The sequence below is a fragment of the Coregonus clupeaformis genome, chromosome 11, assembly GCF_020615455.1.
Source record: "Coregonus clupeaformis isolate EN_2021a chromosome 11, ASM2061545v1, whole genome shotgun sequence".
NCBI lineage: Eukaryota > Metazoa > Chordata > Actinopteri > Salmoniformes > Salmonidae > Coregonus > Coregonus clupeaformis.
Window position 1 is genome coordinate 634,211 of NC_059202.1, and position 14,750 is coordinate 648,960.

Consider the following 14,750-nt stretch of genomic DNA (forward strand, 5'->3'; position numbering starts at 1 on the left):
TAATGTAGGGACAGAGGTAACGGGAGAAGGGTAATCTGTTTGGGAAAAAATTTGTGGAGATGGGGATCTGAAGCACTGCCACAATGGGTTTAAAGAGACACATCTTTCATCCCTCACACCTCCTTGGCCACAGCCACCCTTCTCCTCCTTTACTCAATCCTTTCTTTACCCCCTCCTCCTCTTTCCTCCTCTTCTCTCATAAGTGACCTTGCTTTGCTCTCTGAAGCTGGAGTGTGTTTTTGAAAGGGATGAGATAGGGATAGTGTTACCGTATGGTTTGCTTCTCTTGTACAGACACACACACACACACACACACCCTTCAAGGACGAAGGTGACACAACAAGCATTCTGAATCAATGGAAGCTCATCCCAGTCATTTGGTTGTGATTTGCACATCTCCAACAGTGAAAAGCCTTTCCTTACTTAAACCTCTCTGAAACAGAAGGCTTTGATGGGTGGACATTCTCCTCCATAACCGAGGGATAGGGGATAATGTATTATAGTACTGGGTGTCCTGCACTCTTTTCACATTTCAATCTCCGCTGGGGGTGTTTGGCGACGTAGGAGGTCCGGTTGTTTTGTCGCTGCAGGATTCTGCACAAGACAAATGTATAGAATGTATCTGCACTGGAACAGATGGGATGGAGGACGAAATAGCAGAGTTCTCTCCCTCTCAGTTTTCCTCCCTGATTTGATCATCACCAGCTTCATCCCTACAGAGACATTTTAGCCCTCCACAACAACCCAATGACTTGATGTTTGCAGCAAAGAGATTGCAGGAGGAGGGAAGGAGAGGTGGATGGATGGAGGGAGGGAGGGTCGACAGGGAGAGGGGGAGACTAAATGACGAGGAGCATGTTCAGCATCCATGAACAGGGAATGTCGAGGAGAAAGGAGCATATGGTCCCATAGGATTGGGGGTGGTTTCGCTGAGTTTGCTGTTGGAATACTGATACAGGCCACAGAGTATTCCCTCCCTCCCTCCCTCCATCCCTACACTCTTAGAATAAAAAGGTGCTATTTTGAACCTTCTTCGGCTGTTCCCATAGGAGAACCCTTTGACGAACCCTTTTTGGATCCAGGTAGAACCCTTTTGGGTTCCATTTATGAACCCTTTCCAGAGGGTTCTACATGGAACCCAAAAGGGTTCTACCTGAAACCAAATATGGTTCTACCTGGAACCAAAAATGGTTCTCTTATGGGGACTGCCGAAGAACCCTTTTTTCTAAGAGTGTACTCTCCATCCAACCCTCTTTTTGTACTGCGGTGATGGGTCAGTTTTATGCAATAATATTGCGACGATTCAAATGTTTTATGTGGAAAATAGTGCAGTGATTGGTCAAATTTGCAAGCTTTTGCATTATATGCAGGGAATTGTTGATTTTTCAAAAACATTTGCAATCGCGGAATCCAGTAGGGACTGATTGATGGCATGTAAAGTGGTAAGATAAAAGGGGTTACGGGGGTTATCCACCAACAATATGCTGATGCTCTCTATTATTATCATATATTGTTTGCTGTTAGTAATGGTGTGCTGAAAGTGACAGAAATGTGTAATAATAGTGATAATTGCATAAATTCCAGTGCATAGATATTTGCAATAGCATACAGTAGGCCCCTGTACCATTCTCCCGTGACACTGCCTTCTGGTTGGCCATAATCGTCTCATCATTGTATCACCTCACCTTTGACCCTCCTATGATTGATGCGCCTGTACAGGGGGGAGGGGCTTCCTGAGGTTCATTATGAATACAGACTCCAGACAGAGCCTGCGTCGCTACAGTGGTGGTGGGGGATGGCGCCGGACTACGGGTACTCCCTCAATGTCATGTGAAAGTGATACTAACCACCTCCCTTACACTACAGTACCTCTTTCTCCTCCCCCTCCCCTTCAGGCACAGTGGAGTGTTCCAATATTGTCTGTTTATAAAAACAAAACAACCACTGCATCATTTTTAGGGTCTGTTCTAATGCGGTGGAATTGCGTCTTTCCTTCCTTCCTTGGAGTGGTCATGTATGATAGGGACATGATAGCGTAGGGGACAGTGTGGTTTCCACTACTTTGCTTTCACCAAGTGATTAGGAGAAGAATAAAGATGCAAGTATTTCAACTAGGTCTTTGGCTATATTAGCTAAAGATGAGTTTGTGTCGACTTCAAACCCATGACTACCATTTCAGAGATGCCATCCATCATTCACTGCCTGCAGCCTTTTTCTTGAAAAGACCGAAGACCCCCATTTGGCTTGAATGATTGATCACATCCATTGAGTGTCATTTAGCCTGCCCATCACTAATACTAAATCAATATGTCTATTGATGTGTTGGAGACTTACCTCCTGGTGTTGGTGAGTTAACCCTTAGGCTTTGAGTTGTGCTTGGTGTTCTATCCTCTGCTCCATCCTCTATTCTCGTGGTGGTGTTCGCTCCCGGTCGTTCCTCCACAGGCCCGGCTTTGGCCTCGGAAAAACCCAGGTCTGGTGAACTCAGAGTTTCGGTGACCGTGGCCTCTTTAGCTCCAATGTCGGTGCTTACGATCGAGGCCAGCCATCTTGTGGTGACCCTGGTTTGTGGGGACGTGGGTGGGGTGCCAGAGTCAAAGGGTTGTCTGGTCAGTGTGGTCTTCACCTGTGTTGGATTGACGGTGATCCTTGGTGGAGTTGTGACCAGGGTTGTGGGGACTGTGGTTTCTGGGGACGTCAGGAGTGGGAAAGAGGCTGTGAGAGGGTCACTCTTGGAAACTAGTTCATCTTGGCTCTTTGTTTCCTTGGGGAAAGGTTTAGTGGTGACACTAAACGTTTGGGCCGTTTCTGGTGACAGGTGTGTGTGTGTTATTGTCTGTGGCAGTGTGTTTGTGCTGGTGAGACTATCTGAGGATATATAAACCCCCTGTGACATAGAAACAGAGGATATGGAATCTAAGACAGCGGTTATAGAATCTAAGATATCTTTGGTGTTTATTTGTGTGCTCTTGTTAGGAGTGACTGTCTGTGGGTTTGTTACCATTCTTATCTCAGTGGAGCTGGGGTGATTTTCAGTCCAAGAGGTGATGGTGGAGGATTGAGGGGTTTTAGAAATACTCTCCTCCCCAGACCCTGAACGTCCCGATGAATTCTCAGGCTTCATTCGTCCCTCTGTTGGTCTCTCTGTTGGTCTCTCTGTTGGTCTCTCTGTTGGTCTCTCTGTTGGTCTCTCTGTTGGTCTCTCTGTAGGTCTCTCTGTTGGTCTCTCTGTTGGGTTGTCCATCCTTCTCTTGGGCTTTATCAGTCCCTTTGACGGTCCCTTTGTTGGTCCCTCTGTTGGTGTGGTCCTTTGGGGCCCTACATTCTTAGTCTGTGACTTCCCTCCCCACAGGTTGAGCGAAGAAAACGGAAACGACGGCGCAGCCGGGAGTGATGGGAACATGGACAAGGACCAATAGGACCTTCCCTTACTGGCAGGCAGTCCTGTCGGCTTCGTAATATCCACCTCTTCGTCCGCAAACACCGTCATGTGGAGAAGAATGGCGAGGAGAGAGCACCTTAAACACAAAGCCATCATCCGGCGAAGACGAAGCATGTTGCCGACAGTGAAGCGGAGCGGTTAGTTAGGCACCGGTCACATACTGTCCTCCATTCTCCGAGCCCCTTAGGGCACGTTGGCTCGCTCTCCTGTGAAGTGACCTAAAAGACAGACGCACACAGGACATTGAGTGACATACTTTCACTTTGTAACAGTACAGTTAGTTTGACTTGATACAAGGATATGTGTCGTTGACCCGAAATGTCTCTGCTGGCTTGTTTTGGGGAGTTTTCTGCTCTGTTTCTTTTAGTGCTTGACCTGATTTTTGTCTGTTTTTCCTGAGAATATATTATATCACATGTTGATGAAACTGTGCCACCCATAATAAAGCATGGCAGCCATTAAAATGGACTGCTGAAGTTAGCAGGCTGGAAAAATTGCCACAAGAACGACGGTATTATTGGACACATACACTTAGTGGTTTCAGATTCTGCGGTCAGTATTTGTGTTAGGAAGTTATGTGTTATTCATATGTATACTGGGTAAGAGTCTTGGGACAACCAAACATAAAATATACTGCTGACCAAACACGAAAGAGACTAACTGACCAGTTGTAATGTATTTTCTCAGCACTTTAGTTAGCGCTAACTTTTACGTAATGTTGGGTGACTCTGTGTGTGTGTGTGGTGGGAGAGCCTCCGTCCTCTGTATAGAAATGGAGGGGGAACTCTTTTCTTGGAGGGGAGGAACGGGTGGTTCAAAGTCTCTGCCCAGTTGCCTCAGTGAAGAGATTGGAGCACCGATGGAATTTTCCATTGAGAACAACCTGTGTGCTTTAGTTGTGTTTGAACCCCACCTCCCTCCAACTCTCCCCTGCTTTCTTTCATTCCCAGTTAGATTTTTTCTTTAAAACAGGGAGAAACCCTCTGTTTATGTGAGAGTGTGTTTTCCTGTAATGAGAAAATAACATCAGTATTGAAGACAATCAACCAGTCAAGCCCTCACTTTTCCTCTCTCCTTCTCTTCATTTAGCTCTTTCCTTCTTTCGCTTTCTGTGCAAATATCTTCCTCTTTCTTTTTCATCTCTCACACTTTTTCAGTACCTCCCCCTCTATCTCCTTCATTCCTTTACACCTCTCCACCTGTTTCCCCATCTCTCTCTCTCTCTCTCTCTCTCTCTCTCTCTCTCTCTCTCTCTCTCTCTCTCTCTCTCTCTCTCTCACACTCTGTCACTCTGTCCTATGCTATATCATGCCCTCTCTCTCTGTTCAAGTGTAGCTCATAACACACACAGATCAATTACCTTTTAATATCACTATCCTAGGCCTGATCTCCCCGCAGGACATTCAGGGACTTGACCCTCTGTCTGTGCCCCATGTAGTGTTGACCTAAGTGGGCCTCACTACCTCTCTGAGCCTGCCTGGGGGTAGTTGGCTGGATACTGAGACATGTGTACTGGTGCTGAGGGGCATACTCAGAAACATACAACTGCCCACACATTATTGCCTTGTATTAGGACTCCATTGAGGAATAGTTGTATTTAGACACCCACCCACGTCCACCCACACACATAGTCATGAGTGTGTGCAGCACACATACACACACCAAAGCCCCCAAGATGTAAAAACCTTTTTGTCAGAGTTTGTTCATTCTTGGTGTGTTACAGAAAGGCAAATAAACTGTACTTAATGCCGTCTTTGTAGAAAATTGAGATATTTGTTGTGACATTCTGTTCTTTAGAAGAAACACATTGCGTTTTTAGTTTCACGCTAAACCATTTCAATTAGCTATTAAGCTTGAGAAAAAACTATGCCTCTGCCCTGATTGTGTTTTTGTAAAATTTGACGCATATCGATCAATTATTTACACAAGGGGGATTATATATAATTTAGTTTGGCTAACATTCTCCAATTTCACTTCCCTCACTATCAATTACACATGCATGCCAGCGTCCTGTGTCAGTCAGAGGATTAAATGACTAATTACTGTCTGTGCCTTTCATAGAGAGCAGTTAAATATACCCCCCCCCCCCCTCACCTACATGCTAAAGCTTATATACAGTAGGAAGCTAGACAGCCCATTTTCAGATAACAGGGGGTTGGAGTTCTCAGGGTCAGATATTCTCACACGTAATCTTAGATTTTAATATGATTTTATGTACATGTCTATCATCCTGCCATGTGAAAATGTCAACTGCATACCACTTAAAACACAGGAAATCTAGATTTGAATTTGTTTGCCTCTGTTTAGTCCTCAGTTTTAGCGCACTTGTCGTCCGTTGTAGCAATGAAATATGTACGTCTGTTAGGGAGGCCTTTGTCTTTCCTGACATGCAGCAGAACAAGTGGAAAGAGAGAATGAGAGAGAGTAATAAAATAAGATAAACGTGTCTGTGGGGAAATTTACAAGCCTTCGCTTTCTTCACTGGCGTTTTGTTCCACTGCCCCTGACAAAGACAGGTCCTGGCCCACTGCACTGTGCTCAATGGAGCAGAGAGGGAAAGAGAGAAAGAGAGCGAGAGGGTGTGGAGGGTTGGAAGGGGAGAGGGACAGGGGGATATAGATGGAGGGAGAGAAAGAGGGTGAAAGAAATATAGATAGTGGGAGAAGAGGAGATATAGAGAGAGACGGACAGACATTGACATGTTGCATTCGGACTTCATGAGAGTCCACTAACTCCTTTCTAATCTCAAATGCTTCACTCAGTCTATTGCTAAATCTCTCGTTTAGTGTGTGTGCATGAGTGTGTATGTGCGTGCTTGTATGTGTGAGTGTGCGGCGTGCACTTCCATATGTGTGCGTGTACCCTCATCCACTCTCTTAACCACCACCCATCACCATGCCAATCACATCCAATCCTTAAACACTTTCTCCATAAGGATTATCATCATTATTCTGCCATCACCCTATCTATCATTTACATTTACATGAATCTCCAGGACAACGGCTTCAGTGGTCTGCTGTGCGACCGCTGTGGTACTGAGAGGATAGAGATGGATATCTGATTGGAGACCGGGCCTTCAACAGCCTTTTTGCATGTTACACTAATGAAGTAATGAAGAGAGAGAGAGAGAGAGAGAGAGAGAGAGAGAGAGAGAGAGAGAGAGAGAGAGAGAGAGAGAGAGAGAGAGAGAGAGAGAGAGAGAGAGAGAGAGAGAGAGAGAGAGAGAGAGAGAGAGAGAGAGAGAGAGAGAGAGAGAGAGAGAGAGAGAGAGAGAGAGAGAGAGCGAGAGAGAGAGAGAGAGAGAGAGAGAGAGAGAGAGAGAGAGAGACAGAGAGACACAGAGAGACAGAGAGACAGAGAGACAGAGAGACAGAGAGACAGAGAAAAGAAGTCTGAAGTGTGTTTAAATGGTTTTCTGCTGGATTTGATTCCCAAATGGAGATGGCTTGACTCTGGGCGACACCACTTATATTTAACAGCCACATGAAGGCACTGGGATCGATGTTTCACGCTCCTTGGTAATGGATTGATTTACGTTCCCGCAAGTCTCAGATTTTCTGAAGTGTGTGTGTTTGTACAGTGTCTTCAGAAAGAATTCACACCCCTTTACTTTTTCCACATTTTGTTGTGTTACAGCCTGATTTTAAAATGGAATACACTGAGATCTTGTGTCACTGATCTACACACAGTCACCATAAAGTCAAAGTGAATTTCGTTTGTAGACATTTTTTGCAATTAATAAAACATTTAAAGCTGAAATGTCTTTAGTCAATAATTATTCAACGCCTTTGTTATGGCAAGCCTAAAGTTCAGGAGTAAAAATATTTTTCAATACATTTGCAAAAATGTCTAAAAACATGTTTTCACTTTGTCATTCTGGGGTATTGTGTGTAGATTGGAGAAAATAATAATATATTTAACCTATGTTGAATTCAGGCTGAAACACAACAACATGTGGAATAAGGAAAGGAGTATGAATACTTTCTGAAGGCACTGTATGTGTGTGTGTGAATGTGAGAAAGACCGTGAGTGTGTGAATCTGCCTGTGATTAACTGTAATATAATAATAATATTTGGTGGGTGCTTATATTTGTCCTATTTCATGGAAATTTGTTTTTGCATATCCCAACTCCCTGAGACACCCTCGGAGAGTGGGGTCATGGCCACAGTCTGCTATTATCAATGGCGACCCTGCAGCAATTAGTTAAGTGCTTTGCTCAAGGGCATAGTGACAGATTTGTCACGTTGTCCGCTCGGGAATTCGAACTAGCAACCTTTCAGTTACTGGTCCAACGCTCTAACCACTAGGCTACCTGCCACCCCGTGTGCTTGTGCCTTCCTGCATGTGTGTGGGGATGAGTGCGAGTTGGAGCGTGAGGAGGGCTATATTTACGAAACCCTGATACCCCAGTCTCTATGGCTTCATCCTATCTAGCTCACTTCACTGGCCTTGGGTCTGGCCAGGAATGTCAATAAAACAGACTCAATCAAATTGGCCACTTCACCTTGCGCTAGAAAGGATTTATTCAATCATGTGGATGGCCGACACTTCATTTCAAGATGAAAACATTATTATCTCAAAGTATACTTTATGGGCCAGTTTCCCAGACACAGATCAAGCCTAGTCCTGGACTAGAAAGCACTTTCCCTGGAGAATCTCCATTGCAAGTTATTTTTGGTCCAGAACTAGGCTTGATCTGTGTCTGGGAAACCGTCCCTATGCATAATACTCTTGGTTTCCTTCCCATCCTGGCGATTGTTGAGAAATGACGAGACATTATTATCCAAATGAGGAAGAATTTAATCCTACGGTTGACTGAATATTAAGATTTTTCCTCAGTATTTCACAGTAGAGTATGTCTAATATTTGCATACTGGTACACTTGATTTATTGTATAAGTATTTCAAAAGGTAGTAATGATCAAATATATTATTCTAAAAGCTAGACTATTTAAAAACAAAAATGTTCACAATGTTTGCCCTGATCAGTTTAATCGATCAGTGTATCCAAGTATGAAATTGCTTCTTGAGGATCTTGATGTTTTTACAATGTTACTCAGATAATGATTTAGACGTAAAACAAGGGGATCCACACTAAAGTCTGGCAGCCCAGATGTTGTTGACTTAGAGTGAGGAACTACAACCATCTAATTTTCCACATCCCTGCTTGTCTTTCTGAAACCAAGCTAGCCAATGTTTGGCAATCCTTATAGGAAAATACCTGGTGTTATATATAATTGAAGCTTGAATGCATCATAGTCCGAATTGAGGTCATTTCATTCCAACTTCAAATCCAATCCATGAGTCGGATAAAATCTTAATTGAAAAGAATGGGAAATTCTTCTATTCATACAGGGTCAGTTGAATTGAGTTGAGATGGAGTTGACCGCAACCCAACCGTGGGTCATGTAAATCCCAACCTCGACGCAGGGCAGATACAGTATGTCAGAGAATGGATTTGTCATTGCTGGGCAGTCACGGTCAATAGTCCCCAGTGGTTATTGACCGTGACCACTCCTGTGTCCTGGTTTACCTTTTGGTCAGAACAGCAGCCAATCAACAAGCTAGGATCCAACAGGTTACGTCTGAATCAGGACTGACCGTGTCCAAAGGAGTCATACTCATCACAACTAGAGGAGCCAATACCCCCCTATTTCATCTAGTGGTAGTTAAATCAGTATGGTATACTGTAGGTATCACACTAAAATGAACAACTAAACACCACATTTTGCCATCTGTGTTCTATCAAATGAATTAGGTTAATCTCGGATCATGACTGAAATTGGCTCGATTAACATTAGTATCTATGTAAGAACAGAACCTGTTTATACTTCCCAAAGCATTATATTAAATCTCAGGTATTCACCTAATCTGAATACCGTTCCCCCATGACGTGTCCTCCCGAGTGGCGCAGTGGTCTAAGGCTGCCACTGCGCCACTAGAGATCCTGGTTCGAATCCAGGCTTTGTCGTAGTTGGCCGCGACCAGGAGACCATGGGGTGGCGCACAATTGGCCCAGCGTCGCCCAGGGTAGGGGAGAGAATGGCCGGCAGGGATGAAGCTCAGTTGGTAGAGCATGGCGTTTGCAACGCCAGGGTTGTGGGTTCGATTCCAGTATGAAAAAAAAAAATGTATGTAGTCACTAACTGTAAGTCGCTCTGGACAAGAGTGTCTGCTAATTGACTAAAATGTAAATGTATTCAACCTGCTTGATCATAGATCCTATGTTCATCCAACCTTTCTCTGGAATCCCATTTACTACTGACAGAGTGAACTATAGCCTACCTGCCTGTTAATACCTAGTTATTAGAACATCACACTAACGTTTGTTTTAGCCTTTGAGTCAATGAATGTGGTGAACCTGCCTATGACAAACGGCACACACTCAGACACCAGCGTTCCACTGACGTCTTGCTAATGGCGTGATGTGAGGGGCTTTACTAGTCTGCTATGCTGCTGTTACCAGAGTTCTGCTACACCTGATCCTAATGGCACATATGTGCCTTACACTAACCCCCCACACAGACAAGTGCACACAGCTACACTCGCGCAAAAACACACACAGTAGCAAACGCTTGCCATGGCAACCCCTGTCACATCTGCTTCAGTTCAAACACATGCTGCACGTGCACACGCACACACACATACAATCATGCTATAGAGGATGCTTTTTATAGACTGCAATACACACACGTACAGTATCCACTGGCGCACATGATGACATGAATTTCTACAGTACACATACACACATTCATAAATTCATCAGAATGTACACACACACCTATGTAGACAAGCAATCCCAGGCATACATTAACACAGGCACACACACACACAAACACACATGCACAGTCACACACACACACACTGCTGTCTGTGGCTGTGCTGCAGATTTAACCCAGATGGATTCCTTCAGCTCCCTCCACTCCTCCTGATGCTGGTCATCAGCCTCAGCCGCTGCCTCAGTGTGTGTGTGTGCCTGTGTTAATGTATGCCTGGGATTGCTTGTCTACACAGGTGTGTTCGTGTGTGTGTTTACCTACAAAGGCTGTAATAGAAGAGTGTGTGTCGTGTCATCTGGAGAGATTGAGCAGCTGAGTCCACACCCACAAATGTGAGCTTGTAGAAATGGTGTTTTTCTGTATGTGTGTGTGAGTGTGTCTACCTATAAAGGCTGTAGATGAAGAGTGTGTTGTCTCGGTGACGGTGTGTGTCATTCTCTAACAGCTCTTTAACCCTTTTCTCTATACACGAGGATCATAGATTACACGAACACACACACACCATCGTAAGTGTTCAGAATTTAAAAAAGAGCCACTCACCCAACCACAAGTGAAGGGAAGAGATTGTGAATCCACTAAAGCCAGCAGGGAGCTGCAGCAGAGAACCGTCTCCCTGTGTGTGTGCCTGTGTGTGAAATTGAGTTCCAGGCACTCACTCTCTCCTATTCTCTCTCTCTCTCTCTCTCTCTCTCTCTCTCTCACTCACTCACACTCCCTCTTGTACTCTTGTTGGCTCCCTCTCTCTCTCTCTCTCCCTCCTATTCTCTCTCTCCCTCTCGTACTCTTGTTGGCTCCCTCTCTCTCAATCTGTCTCTTCTCCCTCCCTCTTTCTCTCCCTCCCGTCTCTCTTTCTGCCCCTAACCCCCTGCATAAGTAGTCCAGTGTGAAGCTCTGTGACAATGCCTGTGGTCACACCTCACTGAGCAAATTGTTCATTAGCAGAGTCTCTCTACAGTGTGGACACTGGCCACTAGACAGTTAGATGGGCAAGAATGTCTAGTACACTCAATCCCACACACTTACAAGTACACAACAGACACAAATGTATTAGCAAGCTAATGTACATTCACACAAACTTTGACAGTATACTTTATTGCACATAATCACACACACACACACACACGTTATGTTCTTCTATCCTCGTGGGGACCTAAAATTAATTTCCATTCAAAATCATATTTTCACTAACTCCTAACCCTTACCATAACCCAAACCTTAACCTGTAACCCAAACCCTAAACCTAACCACTAACTCCTAACCCTAATTGTAACCCTAAACCCCTAAGCTTAAAATAGCCTTTGTCCTAATGGGGACATGGGAAATGTCCCCACGAGGGAGAATTTTTACTTGTTTTACTATCCTTGCGGGGTCTGCTATCCAGTTGCAAACACACACACACCACACTAAACCCTCACATTATGTCATGCCTCCAGGTTTGTGAAGTTCACCTTTGACATGCTTCAAAGTGGTCCATTTCTCAAATTCTGGCCACCTTATCTTTGATGCCAATCTGAGATGTCCAATCAGAAATGTTATTGTGCTCACGGTGAAGCCCAAAATTCCCCAGATGATTGTTCCTGTCCCGTCTATAGATCCCCAGGAATTTACCAAATATAGAAACAATCAGAGAGGTTCCCAGCCAAAGGACACCTAATTTCCTGAACGGCGAGGTCTCGACCATGCTGAATTCCTTCCTGGTTCGTTCCATTGGTCATATTATTGTCTCAATAACGGATTTGACCTTGAGCCTCCTTTCTATTCTTAACACTTGACTTTTGGCCTGGCGTAATATGAGGTGCTAGTTCCATTCCAGTTATGGTAGTAGCTTAGAGGTCTCCTAAAAAAAATGTCTATGCTGATATGTATTGTTGAATGATACCCCTTCAAGTTGAAAAGGAAGATGCATTAAATGTGTTCACTAGTTCAGGCTAATCTGTTGTGCCATACAAAAATTATAGGTAATGGTTCAACATGAACTGTTTTAGCTTTTATTAGCTAGTCCTAGTCGCTACTGTTGAACAGTTTGAATGAACAATCCAGAATGTTAACGTTAGCTAACGTTCACTGACCTATGCCTTGTTGAACGCACTACTGATGAACATCAAATTAATTGAGCATTCCAAATGGTATATCCAATATGGCCGCCAGCCCACCCACCACTGAACGTCTGTGAGGAGTCGGCCATCTTTGATGTAGCTGTCTATTGAGGTATAAGCGTGCATGTGTAGGTAAAAAAATCATACCTGGCTACAGCTCCATCTCGTCGTTAATTCATATCATCCAATTCACTCTAATATTCGTAACAATATGATACGAGTCTGCCTCCCCCAAACTCTCCTTTCTGATAGTGCCGTAACACAAGTACTAAGTACTACAAGCAGCTTCAAAGAGGGTTGATTTTAAACATCACACAGCAGTTTTGCAGACCTCCTGTGCAGACAGAGAATGTTGACGGTAACCAGGGGCTCAGCAATCGGCTCCCAGCCCAGCCTGCGGCCCCTGGTGAGGTGAATATTTAATATTTCCCATGAGGCCGTAGTAGTCTGCGTTGCATGTTTCAGCTTCTGTCTAGAGCGATCTAGTCAAACAAGCATTGATCTCCCTGTGTGTGTGTGTGTGTGTGTGTGTTTAAATGCCAGTGCTTAGGCCTACACCATGGCTCTAAAAACAACAACAATCTAAATCTAATCCCAATAAACACCAACAGTATGTACAGTATGAAGATGCATTGAGCAGTTGACCAAGGCACTGACTTACTAAGGACAACAACATAACCCATTGACACACAATAACCTTTGCTGAGATATGGAAGTCACCCTTTGGCCTACATATATGGTATGTTCCATGCGATTGGTATCTGATGGAGTTGGTGTGCGTGTCGGGGTGATTCTACTGCCCGACTCTGACTGGCGTCTTTAGGACACGAGGAGGTAGACAGGCGTTTTCCCCAGAGAATAGGCAGTGTATGTGTGTGTGTTCACTCTCTCTCCGACCAGTCCCCTGGCTCCTTGCATCCGGACAGTGTAAAACAATGGCAGCCTGTGAGGTTTATAAAGTTGCTTTGTTTGAAGGAAACAATGGAGTCCAACAGTCCATATTAGTTGTGCCATATATAGCTCACTACCTCTTCCCTCTGTTCCCTTTCTTACAACTCAAGGCAGGATAACATATGGTTTTGTAATGGAACTATTTTAGTAGTGTTTTGATGCATTTGAAGTAGGCCTGAAGTCTGTTTTGATTATGTAATTATGTTGTTGTTGTCTAAAATTGTAAGGTGTGTGTGTGTGTGTGTGTGTGTTTGTGTGTGTGTGTGTGTGTGTGTTACACATGCACGTCTCAATATTTGCCCTGGTATCTGTGGACATTGTAATGGGATTCTATTCAATATGCAAATATCCCATGAATATTGATGCGGTTCCTTCCTTTACACACACATGAATACAAACACAGTCAAATGAAAGGAGAGGGTACTTTAAGCTTCTTAAATACAGGTATGTGTCTTCCCTACAGCAATATGTAGCATTATTTTGTACATAATATACATAAATATTATTTGTATATTGTGTGTGTGTGTATGTGTGTGTGTACTAGTCAACTAAAAAAGGTCAACAGAGGCATATGAAATCAAGCGACTGAGATATGGTACCACTACCACGGTCTAATACAACTGTCACAGTGAAAATGTAACCTTTGCGAAAAATCTATAAGGACGATCTAAGGGAGGAAAATCCAATATGTGTGTGTACTGTGTGTGTTTGTGTGTAATGTGTGTGTGTGTGTGTGGTCCCTTAAAATGCACGACAGTGTTCCAGCTTACGGCTTATGTCTCATGCAAGGGCAAAGTGCATATGTATCAGTGAGAGTGATTATGTAAGTACATAAGTACATATGCGACAAAAATGTTCACCTGCCCCTTTAATGGCGGGAGGTTACAGTGGTAGCACAATTAGAGTCATGTTTGTGGCTGTGAGATTGAGTCTGACTAGTAGAAGGGTTGTCTTCTCTTCCCTAGCAGTTGAAACTCAAACATAGAAAAACAACCTAGCTTGTGAACAAAACAATATAAATAGCCAAGAAACACAAGGTCAAAGTCTCACTTCAGTTTCAAGTAAATTAGACCAACTTTTATACTTGTGCGCAGCGCTTCTAAAAATGATTCATTCACTCAGGTCTTCACGTGCACAGCCCCCAGCCATATAGGATTCGTAGTTCTTTGACTTTGTGCGATTAATTTACCAGCTATGAAACAAAACGGCGGAAATACTTTGACAGCAGCATTTATTTTACTATAAATGTGATCATACTTGACTATTTTTATTCACAAATGCGAGTGAAATGCTCGCACTGTGGAGCCCTGACCACCCAGTGGCTGGTGAAATAGACATCGTATCCGCCAATGCCAAAATCTACCAGCATTTGGCAGGTGGTGGGTGTTAATTTTAAGCCCTGGTTATAATGCATTATAACTCCCCTGTGGACAAATAGCAGGTTGCAGATAGCTGGTGGATGCTGTTAGATGGCCAATAGAG

The 14,750-nt window shown here is 43.9% G+C and overlaps 1 protein-coding gene across 2 annotated transcripts in view; it reads right to left on the reverse strand.

The window, feature by feature from the left end:
• The window catches only part of LOC121543420 (proline-rich transmembrane protein 4), a 35,922-nt gene extending 25,045 nt beyond the window's left edge, over window positions 1-10,877 (reverse strand). The window contains exons 1-2 of one of the 2 annotated variants that reach the window (XM_041853268.2): window positions 10,762-10,877; window positions 2,335-3,660 (exon numbers count right to left, since the gene is read on the reverse strand). In XM_041853268.2, the coding sequence (XP_041709202.1) occupies window positions 2,335-3,556 (1,222 nt within the window). In that variant the 5' untranslated portion in view covers window positions 3,557-3,660; window positions 10,762-10,877. Of the gene's footprint in view, window positions 1-2,334; window positions 3,661-9,308; window positions 9,391-10,761 lie in introns of those variants that run through there. The other variant, XM_041853269.2, reaches the window with a different exon arrangement.
• Between the last annotated feature and the right edge of the window lie 3,873 nt (window positions 10,878-14,750).